This window comes from Theropithecus gelada, chromosome 2 (assembly GCF_003255815.1).
Source record: "Theropithecus gelada isolate Dixy chromosome 2, Tgel_1.0, whole genome shotgun sequence".
Taxonomy (NCBI): Eukaryota; Metazoa; Chordata; class Mammalia; order Primates; family Cercopithecidae; genus Theropithecus; species Theropithecus gelada.
The window spans coordinates 163,480,775-163,494,273 of record NC_037669.1 but is presented as its reverse complement, the minus strand read 5'-3'; the positions used below and the strand labels follow the sequence as shown (position 1 = coordinate 163,494,273).

The following is a 13,499-nucleotide window of genomic DNA, read 5'->3' as shown; positions in this document are numbered from 1 at the left end:
TGGAGCATCACCAGACTGGGTCACATCCTCCCCGCATAAATCACCCTTACAAACAGACACCTGTCTGGCAAGTGCCGATTTATAATCTTCTGTGAGTAAAGAGCGTTTTTACTACACTCTTTTAGCAAAGTGAAACATCCAATCACCTCTCTCTAGAAATAGTGCTCGTGCCTCTGTCAACCTATGCTTTCCAAAGACAATTTCTCCTGGGGAAGCTCCTCCTACATGCTGCAGAATGCCATGGGTACACTGATATATTTTCTCTTGTGAGGGATGGACAAGGGCCCAGGGACTCGCCAGGAACTACAGGCACTAGGAGCTGCACAGTGATGATTAATCCAGGGGGATTAAGGCTCCAAATAACCAACCCAGGGTTTGTTTTTTTTTTTAATGTTGACATAATTTTTACCTTCACCTAGATCAAAAATACATTTATATGACACACAGGGCAGACTGTCATTTTCACATATAAAATCTATTTCTCCAAATTTGACTAAGGAATTGTTCCCCTTCATCGACATTTTATATCCCCTCCAAAAAAGGACAGCTCGACTCCCTTAAAGAAAAACTCCACTGAGGCAAGTTAAGGTTTAATCCTGCCCCCTACACCCCACCAGCCACATGGTCACCAACTACCATCTGCAGGATTCCGGGAGCTGCTTGTTCTCTCATAGCTAAGAGAGCTACACAGGGAAGTCGAGAACTCAACGGATAAGAAAGGTTTCACAGCTGTTGTTACCCTGGCTATACTTGAAAATCTCCCAGGGCACTTTAGGAAACCCCCAGAGGTTCTGATTCAATTGCAGCCAGGTGGGGTCTTCATATTACTATGTTTTAGAATCCAGGTAATTCCAGTGTCTTAAAATGACCCATCTGAAAATTTATTATTTTCCCTTCCTCCTTTCCTACCCAAAAGAATATTTAGATTGGAGAGCATAAGTGTTCAGTAAAGCTAAAACTCTCTGTTGACCGACAACCTGAGATCCTAGGTATGCTATTACTCAGTGGTGATCAAACAACTCTCCGTTTTGTCCATATACCTAAATAACTGTTTTTGGTCTGTTAACTGCTTTTGAGACCAAAAAGCTCTATCTAGAAAACTGTTATGTGAAGAGCAGATGCTCCACAAATGAGTGGTTCTCAAAGTTTTATTATGAGCAGCATATTTTCAAATATTAAAACTTTCAAATGCACCTGAAGCTCAAAACTACAGTGAACAAATCATAAAAACTCCAAGCAATCACACCTGCAGTATAAGATGACTACAGTGACCAACACACTCTTCACTACTGTGCCAACTTTCCACCCAGGCCCAGCTACTTTGGTGATTTCAGTATATTCCAAGGAAGATCCAGTCCTCAGGTTCTTCCAGCAAGTTGCCCCTCTCTCCACCCAACCCCTCTCCAGGCCATCAACCGGTGCAGGGCTTTAGCAGGTCTCACCATGTACAAGTGTCCACAGCAGCAGAAACGTTTCACATGCTGATCCACAGACAGCAGAAAACTGTAAAAGGCACAGCCCTAAATAGTGCAGGAGGAAGAAGTAACCAATTGGTATCTGAGTTTGATTAATGCTCACAATTTAATTGTTTGAATAAACTTAATTTGCTGCAATATGATAGACTTCCAGAAAAAAATCCTAAGTGTAAAACTTAATGAATTTTTACAAAGTGAACCTACATTTGGAATCACCAACCAGATGCAGAAACCAAACATTACCGGTACCCAGTAGGTCCCTTGCTTCCCCATCAATTATTATTCCCAAGTGTAACCACTATTATAACTTTTACCACTCCAAATTAGTTCAGCTGCTTTTGAACTTTATATAAGTATAATCAAAAATATATATTCTTTTGTGGCTGGTTTCTTTCCCTTAACATTATGGTTGGGAGACTCAATCAGTGCATGGGGTAGTCATCTGCTGTTTGTGTTCTTTATTCCTTTTCCTCATAGGAAAAGGAATACCACTGTATGATACGCTATTTTATAAGATACACATTTGAGTTGTTGCTTCCAATTTGGGACTGTTAGAATTAATGCTGTTTTAAGGACTCTTGGAAATGTCTTTCAATATACATATGGAGTAACTTCTGTTAGGTATATACCTAGCCAGAAAGATAGTGTGGTAAGTACATAAGGACTTTATGTGTATATAACAAAATAGACTCCAAAAACAGACCCACACATAAATGGCCACTTTATCTAGGACCAAGGACCAATGCAGTGCAGTGGGAAAGAGATTCTATTTTCAAATAAATGGTACTGAATTAATTGGATATTTATATGGAAAGAAAATCTTTAACCCTACCTCACACCACACACACAAAATAAAATCCAGATCTAAACATGAAAAATAGAACAATAAGACTCTAGTGGTTAAATAAATGACTATCTTCATAGAATTAGGCTAAGTAAACATTTCTGAAAAAGGACACAAAAATAATATCCATAAAGAAAAATATCGATAAACTGAACTTCTCTAAAATTAAGAATTGTTATTCATTAAAATATATCCTTTAAGACAGTGAAAAGGCAAGTAACATAATAGGAGAAGGCATTTTCAACGTATCTATACATCTTGAAAATGTCTTTTGTGATATATATATCACAAAACATACATATCATCTGAATACTTATATAGGCATTTAATATAAGTTATTAGCATGGATAGAAATAAAAATTTAAGCAATATGCTTTATTTTCTTCAATAATAAACATTAAACCATATAAACAACTTGAATATACATATATCACAAAACACATACTCAGAAAATGTAAATTAAGCCCTACATACCATTTTTTTTTAAATAAAAACAATCTGACTTTTTAAATGGGCAAAAGACTTGAACAGGCATTTTCATAAAAAAGAATATCCAAATGGCCAAGAAACATATAAAAAGGTGCTCAACATCATTAGCCATGAGAGAAATTCAGCCAAAAAGCCGCAGTAAAGTACCATTACATAACCATCACAATAGTTACAATCAAAACGCAAAAAGACAAAGAAACACTGATAATACCAAATGTGTGCATTCAGAGCACCTAGCATTCATATAACCTGTTAGGTGTGTAAATTGGCTGGACCAGTTAGGAAAATCACTTAATAGTATCTACTAAAGCTGAATATACACATGTCCTATGATACAATAATTCTACTGCTAATAATATTTTTAATGTATAGAAAATTATTTCTGGAAATATATATAAACCAGGGAAAGCTTTGAAAGAGCATACAGATCTCTTTCAACAAACCAACAAATACTCCACAGATGAAGACATTCTCAAAACCAGTATTTCAACAGGAATTCTATTGGCTTCAATATGAAAACATCTGAATAATTTTATTGGCATTTAATATAAGATATTAGCATGGATTGACAGAAATAAAAATCTAAGCAATATCCTTTATTTTTTTCAATAATAAACATTAAACCATATAAATAACTTGAAAAAATACATTTACTATGCCTACAGAATATCAGAGTTTAGAATAAAAAATAAAAGGCAGCAAGAAACCATATGGAGAGAGTCATATGGCTTGTAATTCTGATGCTGCAAATGAGGTCACTTAACCCTCTGTGACCACACTAATTGGTCAAAAGCAACAGAGCCTTCATCAGCAATGCTCATAGGAAACAGCCTACCCACTCCTGGGCATTTTCAACTTAAAGAGCATACACCTGCTACCCATCAGTCCATCAGTCTCTGAGAGAGACACAGGATTTGTGTCAACCTACCACTACATTATTTGGTTTGCTCTTAATCTTTACTATTTATAAACAGTCTTCAGGGTATATGCATACACAGGTATAGCATGTGTACACATGCAGCTATCTATAGCAAAAAACAAATTCACAAAAAATAGCTATTTTTTTTTGTCTAGAAGACCACATCTTGTTCTATTAATACTCACATACTGCAGTATTACATAACAAATTTTTCCAATTCTGTTATGCTGATATGCAAATAAATGAATTCAACCATAGCTAGGAGCTAAATGTACTAATCAGTATGGCCTTGTGTATCTCTAACTACAAAAGAATTTTACATGATCTCTTTCCGCTGTGAAAATCTCATGAATCTCCATTATTAATCACTTTAAAACCCAGCTGCTTGGTTTCTGGGATGTTAATATCTGCAATATCCAAATCAGTACATTTAGCACACTCCAAAAATATACTGAATATTGACTACACAGTAATATGTTGTATCACTGTATTCTAAAATTCTATAATTAGTTGACAATTCCAAAACAATAATTGGAATAGATACCATAAGAAGCCCACCTAAAAAACAAACTGCTACTAATTGTTACCTGCTTTACCTTCTAGGACCCTAAAATGCATAGAACTATAAATCAACTTTTTGTTAAAAAAGAAACAAAAATGGAAACTGACCCTCCTTAAAGAATTTCTAATCCATCAGAGAGTAGAGAGGAAAAGGACAAGGTCTTAGTTTGTGGATCCGACAGAAACTTGAGGCATGATGGCAGGACTATGGCTATGGCTTCATGTTGGTTAGGTACACACTGGTTTCATCGCAAGATTCGGCCACAAAAAGCCAAACTTTTCTCATTTAAAATTAGTTGTCTATTTTAGTACCGGTAGAAATTGCTAAGATCAAGAAGTCAAAATGGCTTGGGCAAGTAGGAGAAGAAAGAAAAAATCAAAGTAATCCAGAGGATGGAGTGGAAGAGGGTGATGGAGCAGTTCAAAACGTGGACAGTCAAACCTGGTCTGCAGCTGCCTTTGCCTCTAACCTTGCGTGGAAATTCCCAAACCTCGTAGAATGGGTTTCCTTGTCTGTAAGGAGAATGATAATGTCTCCTTGCAGGTTCTGGTGAGACTTGCATGAGATAATGCATACAAAGCATCTCCTAGCATCTCTTCTTCACTCAATCCTTGCACTGCAACAAAGGGCAGAATTTCTACCATTACGTGACAAAATATGCTGAGGGATGTTTTGTCATAGAGTACAACTCTATCAGTACTCCAGATTCCTTATGTATTTTCTTTCTAATTATTAATTTTATAGCACTTCCAATGAATACCATGTGACTAGCCAATATTAATGACAATCAAGTTTAAGTAATTTAGTTCCTCAAAAATAAACAAAAACTGAGCAAAAACTACAGGTATCACTTAAAGAAACCAAATACCAGAAAAGAGATTAAATCCCTTAGCAAACAATAATGCTCTCTTGCCATCCTTTGTAAACTCTGACAGTAGAATATAAATCAAAAGAAAATTTCAAAGGCCTATTCTTGTTTCGGGGCACAAAAGGGAGAGATCATTTATATTAACATCTTACAGAACAGTTACAGAATCAACTAAATTCCTAGATTCAACTTTAAATGAAGGTATTTCCTTTGTTTTCAAAACTATGTACATGAATATACTTCTTCTTTGAAGCACACATCCCACTGACTTTTATAATCTAATCAAAACCAGTTGGAGTTAAGTCTAAGTAACATCTTCGTCCAACTCCTAAGATTCATTCTTGTCCCCTTATTTATCCATTCACACATTTATTCAACAAATATATACTTAAACACATACTTTTCACAAGACATTAAACTAGGTGTTTTCATAAATTCAGGATGAATAAGATGTAGTTGCCTAAGAGGCAGAAGGACTGTATGGAGATACAGGGAGAGTAGTGGCTGGAAGGCGGAGAAATAATTCATTCTAACTGGGAAGTGGTTAACTGAGGAAAACCTTAAAGATGACTAACAGAGAAGGAAACCTGAGGAAAGAGAGGCGTCACCATAAAGGCTAAGTTTAGGCACACAGGGGAACCTCATGGCGCTCCAGCATAGGCTGTAAGGCAGTTTGTGAAAAGATTACAAGTATGACCATATTATTTATCGTCCAAGATGAGATGCCTTTGAGAGTTAAAGGAGGCACTATTAATAATCTTGTCACAGCAAAAGATGTAAATCTGGATTGTCCTGGGCAAAGCAAGACAGTTGGTGCTTGGCACAATGAAACTGTATGTTCAATACCCTCTGATTTCATAGTTGGGGCTATTTACATGTATGCGCAGCTGTACTGAGGTATCAGATTTAGAAGGGCACCAAAACAGTTCTTGAGAGCATCTATGGAACATGTCTGAGAAATTTCCCTAGGCACATTCTGCATATTTCAAAAGACAAAACTTCCAAAACAAGCATGGCCATGTTAGTCTGCTCATCTCTCTAAAGGAGTTTGCTCATCTCAGGGTAACTCTAAATAACAGAAACTAAAAATCAGAAAAACACACTAATGCTTATTAAGTGATACACACTGCTCACACATCATCTTTTTTAATCTTCACAACAATACTATGAGAGGAGGTTTTATTCTACCTGTTTTAGAGATGGAGTAACCAGACATACAGACTTCAGTATCTTGCCCAAGGCCATAAAGAAAGGAACCAGGGAAGCCAGGATCTAATCCAAGCCCCTAACTACAGACTTTCTATTGTTCCCACCACTATTCTGCCTCCTGAATAATCCAGATATGCAACACATGGCCTGGTGGCAGCCCTCGACCCCAGGATGCAGCCCAGCTGAGATTACTAGCTAAAACACATTTTACCTAATTACCCCAGTAACGGGACCAAGTGCTAATGTTAAGAGGGCCTAAAAACCTGCCCTGGTTTGCCATTCTGGAATGGGTGGGTACAAGTGTCCTGCCAGAAGTCTGGAGCATTCACATAATTGTTGCTGAAGCTCAATGCAATGAGTTATACACTTTGGGCACCCTAAAGCTATGGAATTATTCTGATACAAAGAATAGTGGCTGGCTCTAGTGGCTCTGACTTCAGTTTGAGTCACAAATGACACTCATGCTAAGCACAACCCTCTCAATTTACCATTCTTATCAGCAGAAAAAAGCTGGGCAGGCAGTTTATAAACATAACAGTCGCAGATCCTGTGGACCACTGGTAAAAATATTTGAATCTCACCAATACAGAACAGAAAAGAAGTTAAACTAATCCAGAAGTCTGGTAGATAAGTAAATAACCGGCATCCAAAACTTAGTATTAAGAAGGAAGGAAGTATCTATTCTTGAACACATAAGTATAAAGTATGAAGAAAAACTATAAATGTTCATACTTCATTTATATCTGCATTTAGGCTGTAAATAATGTTGCCCTATTTTGTTGAATATTGAAGCCTGGGTAACTTAAGCATTAAAAAAGAAAGTAAGTAACATTCTAGTTTAGGCTCCTTGCAGAGCACAAAGAACTATAAAAGGAAGTGAATAGATTCTGGGATAGAGCATTCTAAGAAAGTAACTTAAGTGGCGGAAATCAGCAATTAACAAAATAAACAATTTCCTGTTAGTTGCCTATTTGGATTTGGTGAAAAACAATGTAAATCAAATACAACCATTTGGGGGAAGCTGGAAAATGGAGAAGGAGGAAAGCCATAGGGAGCAAGTAGATTTTAGGGTATGAAAATTAACATACTGTGCTTTTCAAAACCTAAACTGAATTGTGACAGAAGCTCTTTGAGCGGGCTAAAACAAGCAACTATGCTTTGGTCTTTCAACAGTTATCTTGTGTGGTCTAAAATGTATTAGCACAAAGTAAATTGGGGAGTTGCTGATTGGCCATTAGATGTTTCTGACCTAAATGATCCAGGCTCCCTATCTCTCCAGACAAATTCACTTTGTTATCCAGCTACTGCCTGTTTAATTATTTACGATGTGCCCACAGGTTTGCTGGGCATATGGTATCTTTGTTTCCCCCCCATTCAAAAAAAAAATGTGTAAAGTCAAATGCACATATTATTTTTAAGATCCAATTAAAAAATGGTTACTGAGTGTTTGTTATCTGTGAAGAACTGGTAAATACAGCCCAACTTCTGCCTGCAAGGAGCCTAGTTTATTTAAACCATGGGCCAAGACACATATAAAACTTTTATTTCATTTAAATGTGTATAAGAGATGTGAAAAGGCTGCTTGTTGTCCATGTTGGAGAGCTCAGTGTCAAGACATAGGTAAACATATTAGTATAAAGATAGTAAAAGTGTTTCTCCTACACTAGATACCATGATAATGGCAATAATTACATTAAGAAAAATAAGGGCTGCCACCTTGGGCAAGGTCAGACCATTGGTCCCTGTGAAGCTGCAAGCCCTGGTCAAGCAGCCACAACAGGTGACTAAACAGCTGCCTGGCTATATTATCTGCCAACTTCTTCCACCAGCAGAAACAGAGATTCTTTTCCTTCTTCCAATATCTCCTACATTTAAAGAGGACAATCAAATCCGAGGTCCCAAGTCACTGATGCTGCCTTGACTACACAGAAAATTCAAACTGCCACTGCAATGTGAGGAAGCAATGGAGTACAGCCATACCCAAGCAGGATACAACAAGTAGCTCCAGCACCTGGGGCACGGGGTTAACCTCTCTGAACTCTGATTTCCTCCTGTCTCTGTGGTTAGCACAGGACCAAGTCAGAGAATTACGGTAAGCACTTTTCACGTGTTTTGCATGTAGTGAGTGTTTAACAAATGTTGGCTACTGTTATTGCTTCTAAATACCAAAATAATGCAATGGCTGAATTTCCTACTGATTAAAAAAGAACCAAAGATCAATGGTTGCCATTTTCTGGGGATGAGGACCACAAAGAGACCTGGGGGAGATTTCTGAGGTGATGTTAGTGCCCTATATCTTCATGATGGTGGTGATTATATGACTGAATGTATTGGTCAAAGTTCACAAAACTGGACACAAACCAGTGTGAATTTTACTGTATGTAAATCATACCTCATTTTTTAAAGTATCAACCAAAGTATTTAACTAGTTCTGACTAAAATAAATCATCCACAGCAATAGACATTTTAACTTCATTTCTTTCTAAACTTAAACAGAAATCTAAGGCCTAAAATGCTACTTCATATTTTTAGACCAAGCTCTTGAATTCAAGGATTGAGCTATTTGCAAATAATGGATGCCATCTGAACAATTAACCAAATTAACTGTTTCAAAATAAAGCATAGATTATATTGAATAGAGTGATGAAATCAATTATGGAAAGAGAAAATGAAAGTGATGTTTTCATTTACTAGATTACTTAAGATGACAAACATAATGGCTTCTTCTCTAAAATCCAGTAATGGGCCTTTGTAAATAATCTCAAAAGTCTACCGTTATTTTCAATAAGCTAAGGAAAAGTAGAAAAGTCTGGTGATGACTTCCATGATTTCTTTATCATCTCAAGGTATTTGTAAAAGGTTCTATAATGCTGCTCACTCTGAATTTTAATCAACACTGTTAACATAACCAAGGAGCTCTTTTAGTATAGATCTGTGCATCTATTTTGGCAGAAAATATGGTTTTACAACAATTTCTTACTCAACACCACATTTACAAAACAGATGCAGTACCAAATCAATTATTTTAAAGGAGGAATAAGATTTGGGTCAGCCTACAGTGTATTTCTGCATATGCCCTGCACTTTAGCAACAGTCCCTTTCCTTTGCCCACCTAATATCACATTTAGGCCATTATTTCTCCCTCTGATTTAAGGATCTCCATCAAAGAGGGATGTCAAGACTGTAATGAAGATGGAAGCTAGGAGAGAAGCACAGTTCAGAAGCCCAACATTTCAACTAATACGACCCCATATATACTGGCCTCAGTTCCCCAGGTAGCATTCACTCCCTGCTATTCCCTCAAGTCCCCAATTACCACCTTGCTTACTAATCTACTCCTGCCTCTACTCAGAGACCATCTGACTGCATTCATCCCTTATATTAAAAAAAAAAGAAGGAAACCATGGAAACATGTCACTATTGCTTTTTCACGTGGGCTTTAGCTTTTTCTCTTTTTTAAAAAAAAAACAAAAGTGAAACATAATTTCTGCCATTCACATGACAAAACTATCTGTGCAGTATTCATTGCTTTATGAAATTTGATGTTAAAGACTTTGTTTTCTATTAGGATACTGTCCTGATGCTGGAAGTTATCTTCAGAAAATACCACAATACATTCCAAAAATCTTGATGCTCCAAGGCACCAATTCAAGGGGAAATATACCAAGTAGTTAGCTATTTAAATATAACATCTTCTCTTTCCTGTAACCCAGTCTTGATCAACTTTCAACACTACTTCCATAATTTTCAAAAGTTTAAGAAAATGCAAAGTGAAAATAGAGGCAAGAAAAAGGAGTATGTCAAGCCTTCTTTGGAGGTACTATACAATGAACAAACTATGACACTGGTAAATCCAAAAACAATTATTTTATAAATTAACAGAACTCAGAGAAAATATGTACTTTCTCCATTCATTCAATAAGCAATTTATTGAGCTGCTACTACGTTCCTGGCACTTTGTATCTAGGGGTACACTGGTGAACAAGAAGCCAAATGCCTTCTTTACAAAGAAGAAAAATGACAAAATATTTTTGAAAGTTTCAGAATTCAACGTAAGTTATCAATATCATTTCTAAAATCAGTGATTTTTGAACAATTAATCATTTCCCCCATGTGCTTCTAGAGCCTTCAATGAAGAAATGATATCCATTGACAAGTTCCCAATTCCACATACCAGAAATACTAACAAATCATCCTTCTTGCTCATCGCCCATTAATGTAAAATTAAAACAAACGTTTTTGTAATTCAGTAAGTTACACTATGAATCTCACTATGAATCTCACTAATAAAGTTTGATTTTTTTTTTAATGCAAAAAGTTCTCAAAACAATTAAAAGAAACTGGTTAAAATTAGGTAGGCTGGTATCTATCTTCTCTGGAATTTTCACCTCAAATTTTATTAACACCAAAATGCAAAATCACCACAAATATTTTATGACAAATAAAAACAGAAATGTCACATAACTCTGTCAATAGGATTAACATGCACAGTTGAAAGCAACATCCATGGAAACATAAGCCACAGAGTAAAAGAAAACGTAAGTCACTAAAAGCTATGTATGCAGCAAAAAGACACTTTACTTTCCTTAGTTTATCTCTAAGTGTGTGCTGCAGGTAGTTAATACACTTGATCTCCAAGCCCTTCAAATTGTGTCCTTGCCCAGACATAAACTGTGCAAACAGATGACAAAGCAAAATGCAGTTTCACAACTGCCTCTTACATAGAGTAGCAAGATGGTATATTTCACTAGATGACTGCATAAGTTGATAACACCATCAGACATTTTCACAGTACTTGATTTCTGTAGGTCCAATGAAATTTCAGATATCACTGTAGCACGTTCTGCCCTCTCTCCCACCACTTATCAGCCACAGGAAGGGTGGGTGCAGCCTGTCAATTTGCTTTGCTGCTCCCTGTCCTGATAGCTCCTTGATTTTCAGAAAGCAATGTTTTCATTTGCTCCAAACTTGAGAATGAGCTGGTCTTGCCTAAGGCTCTGCTCTTCTTAGCTCATCAACTTTTTGTTTTTTTTGCACTTCACGTCACAAGAAGTATTTTTACATAGCGGACCAAAATGTAACATTAGAATGAAACCAACACAAACTCGGGAGTTCCTAATATCACTTTTTGAGTTTAAAATGCTCAAAACAATCGCTGGCTTTCTTCCGCTAACACTGTGCAAGCAAAACCAAGCAAACTGCCCAAAAGAACTTCCACAGAACTGGAGGCCTGCCTACTGCAGCAAGGAAAAAGATTAAATCATGTGGAACTGTAATCTCTCAGAGCTTTCGAGCCTAAGAAAGCGGAAATCTGCATTTATGTTCAGAAATCTAGTCTATTTTTCTTTGTGACTTAGTGACCGGAGACTGGGAGATTTTGCACCCTCCAAGTGTAAACATTTGTAAGAGGCAACTAACTATATACAGATCAGAAGAAACCTATTAAATAATCCCTGTTCACCCTCTGTTCGCCGCCTAGGATTTTTAAGAAAACGTTCTCACATTTCACATAATCCCTATCTGTGTTTAAGATACAATAGAAATCTTACAGGGAGTCTGTTAACCAGACTAGGCTACACCTAAGAGTATGCCCTACCCAGGCAGGTACAAGGCCCTAATGCCAGACCAATCCTGGAAGAGGTGACAGCCCCAAGTTCAATTGAGGATGTCTGAGCACAGCTCCCCCTGCACATTAGGGATCACCTCTCCATTCTTTCCACATACCATTTGCATCCAATCCCCGCTCAACCACCGCAAGCACCCATGCTCCAGTGGTTCCTGTTAGCAGTGGGCTTCCTCCTTCCACCACCACTCCCCCAGGGGGGAAAACAGACCCCAAGGACGGCTGACGGTGGGCGATGAGTGCCCTTCTCCCACCTACCTTGATGATGCTGCTCCGGCGGGGCAGGCCGCCCGGCTTGCTCTCCCGGGGGACGGGACAGACAACCGCGCTGGGGGTCGGGGCGAGCGCAACGCCGCGGGGTCCCCTAGCAGGGCTGGTCCGGGCTTCGTCGCCGGACACGCCGAGGCTGCAGTCTCCGTTGGAAACCCCGCCGCTGTCATAGCGCGCCCGCCCGTGGCCGAGGCGACCTCCCCCGCCACCGCCTTCCCCTACTCCGGCTTTCAGGGCGCCCTTGGCGCCAAGGGCCGGGCCCGGGGAGGTGGGCAGGGCCCCGCCGGCGGCGCCCCCCCGGCCGCACTCCGCCATGGGCGCCCCGCGACCCGCCTGCACAAAGCCGCGTCCTCGCGTCCCCGCGTCCTCGCCGCCGCCTCGGGCCGCCGCGCGCGGCCCCTCCTCCTCTCCTCCTCTCCTCCTCCCGCCGCCGCCGCCTCGGCCGCTTCTTCCGCTTTTTTTTTTTTTTTTTTTTTTTTTTTTTTTTTTAATTTAGATGTGATGTTTGTTTCGAGCTCTCGCCTTGTGCACGGTTAAAGTCGCGGCGGCAGAATTATCGGAAGATTCCTGCAGCGGAGAGAAGAGAGAGACGAGTCAGCTCGGGCGCCGGCGGAGCCCCGGCTCCCGGCACCTGGGGAAGGAAAACACGCCCCAACACACGCGCCTCTGCGGGCGCCAAAAATAACCCGCGCGGGCCGGGCGCCCACCCCGGGGCAACCCGCGCCCACCTCAGGGGCCCCAGGCACCCAGCTCGAAGTAACAGGGCGCCCACGTCAGGGGCTCGGGGCGCGCTCCCCCGGGGCTCAGAGCAACTGGGGTCGGAGCACCCGCCACGCAGGAAAAGGCGCCCACCTCCGGCGAAGGACGAGGGGAAGTAGCGGCCGCCCCGACGCTCTCTGGACACGCGGAGGCGGCTCCCGAGGGTCTCCCGGCCCCTGGCGGGCGGGGGGTGACGCGCGGGTCTCTCCGGACCCTAACTCCCCAGAGGCCGCCGCGTGCCGAGCTCTGTCACGTCCCTCAGAGCCCCGGTTGAGGCCCGCGGCGCCGAGAGGAAGCGCACGGTGGACAGGGGCGGCCGGGTGTGACAATCGCCGTGCGGCCCCAGGGCAGCTCCCGGAGGGGGCAGCCCAGACCCACCCCACCCGCCGGCTGCTGTCTCCTCCTGAGCTCGGCGCTGCCCCCTACAGGCCGCGTGGTCCCTCCTCGGTCGCCCCCTGACCCACCGCGAGCCGCCCAGCTC

The 13,499-nt window shown here is 40.4% G+C and overlaps 1 protein-coding gene across 1 annotated transcript in view; it reads right to left on the bottom strand.

Annotated features, from left to right (window-relative positions):
• PLCL2 (phospholipase C like 2) overlaps nt 1-12,649 on the bottom strand; it is a 200,040-nt gene extending 187,391 nt beyond the window's left edge. The window contains exon 1 of the mRNA XM_025377645.1: nt 12,248-12,649. Within this exon, the coding sequence (XP_025233430.1) occupies nt 12,248-12,574 (327 nt within the window). The 5' untranslated portion in view covers nt 12,575-12,649. The remainder of the gene's footprint in view (nt 1-12,247) is intronic.
• Between the last annotated feature and the right edge of the window lie 850 nt (nt 12,650-13,499).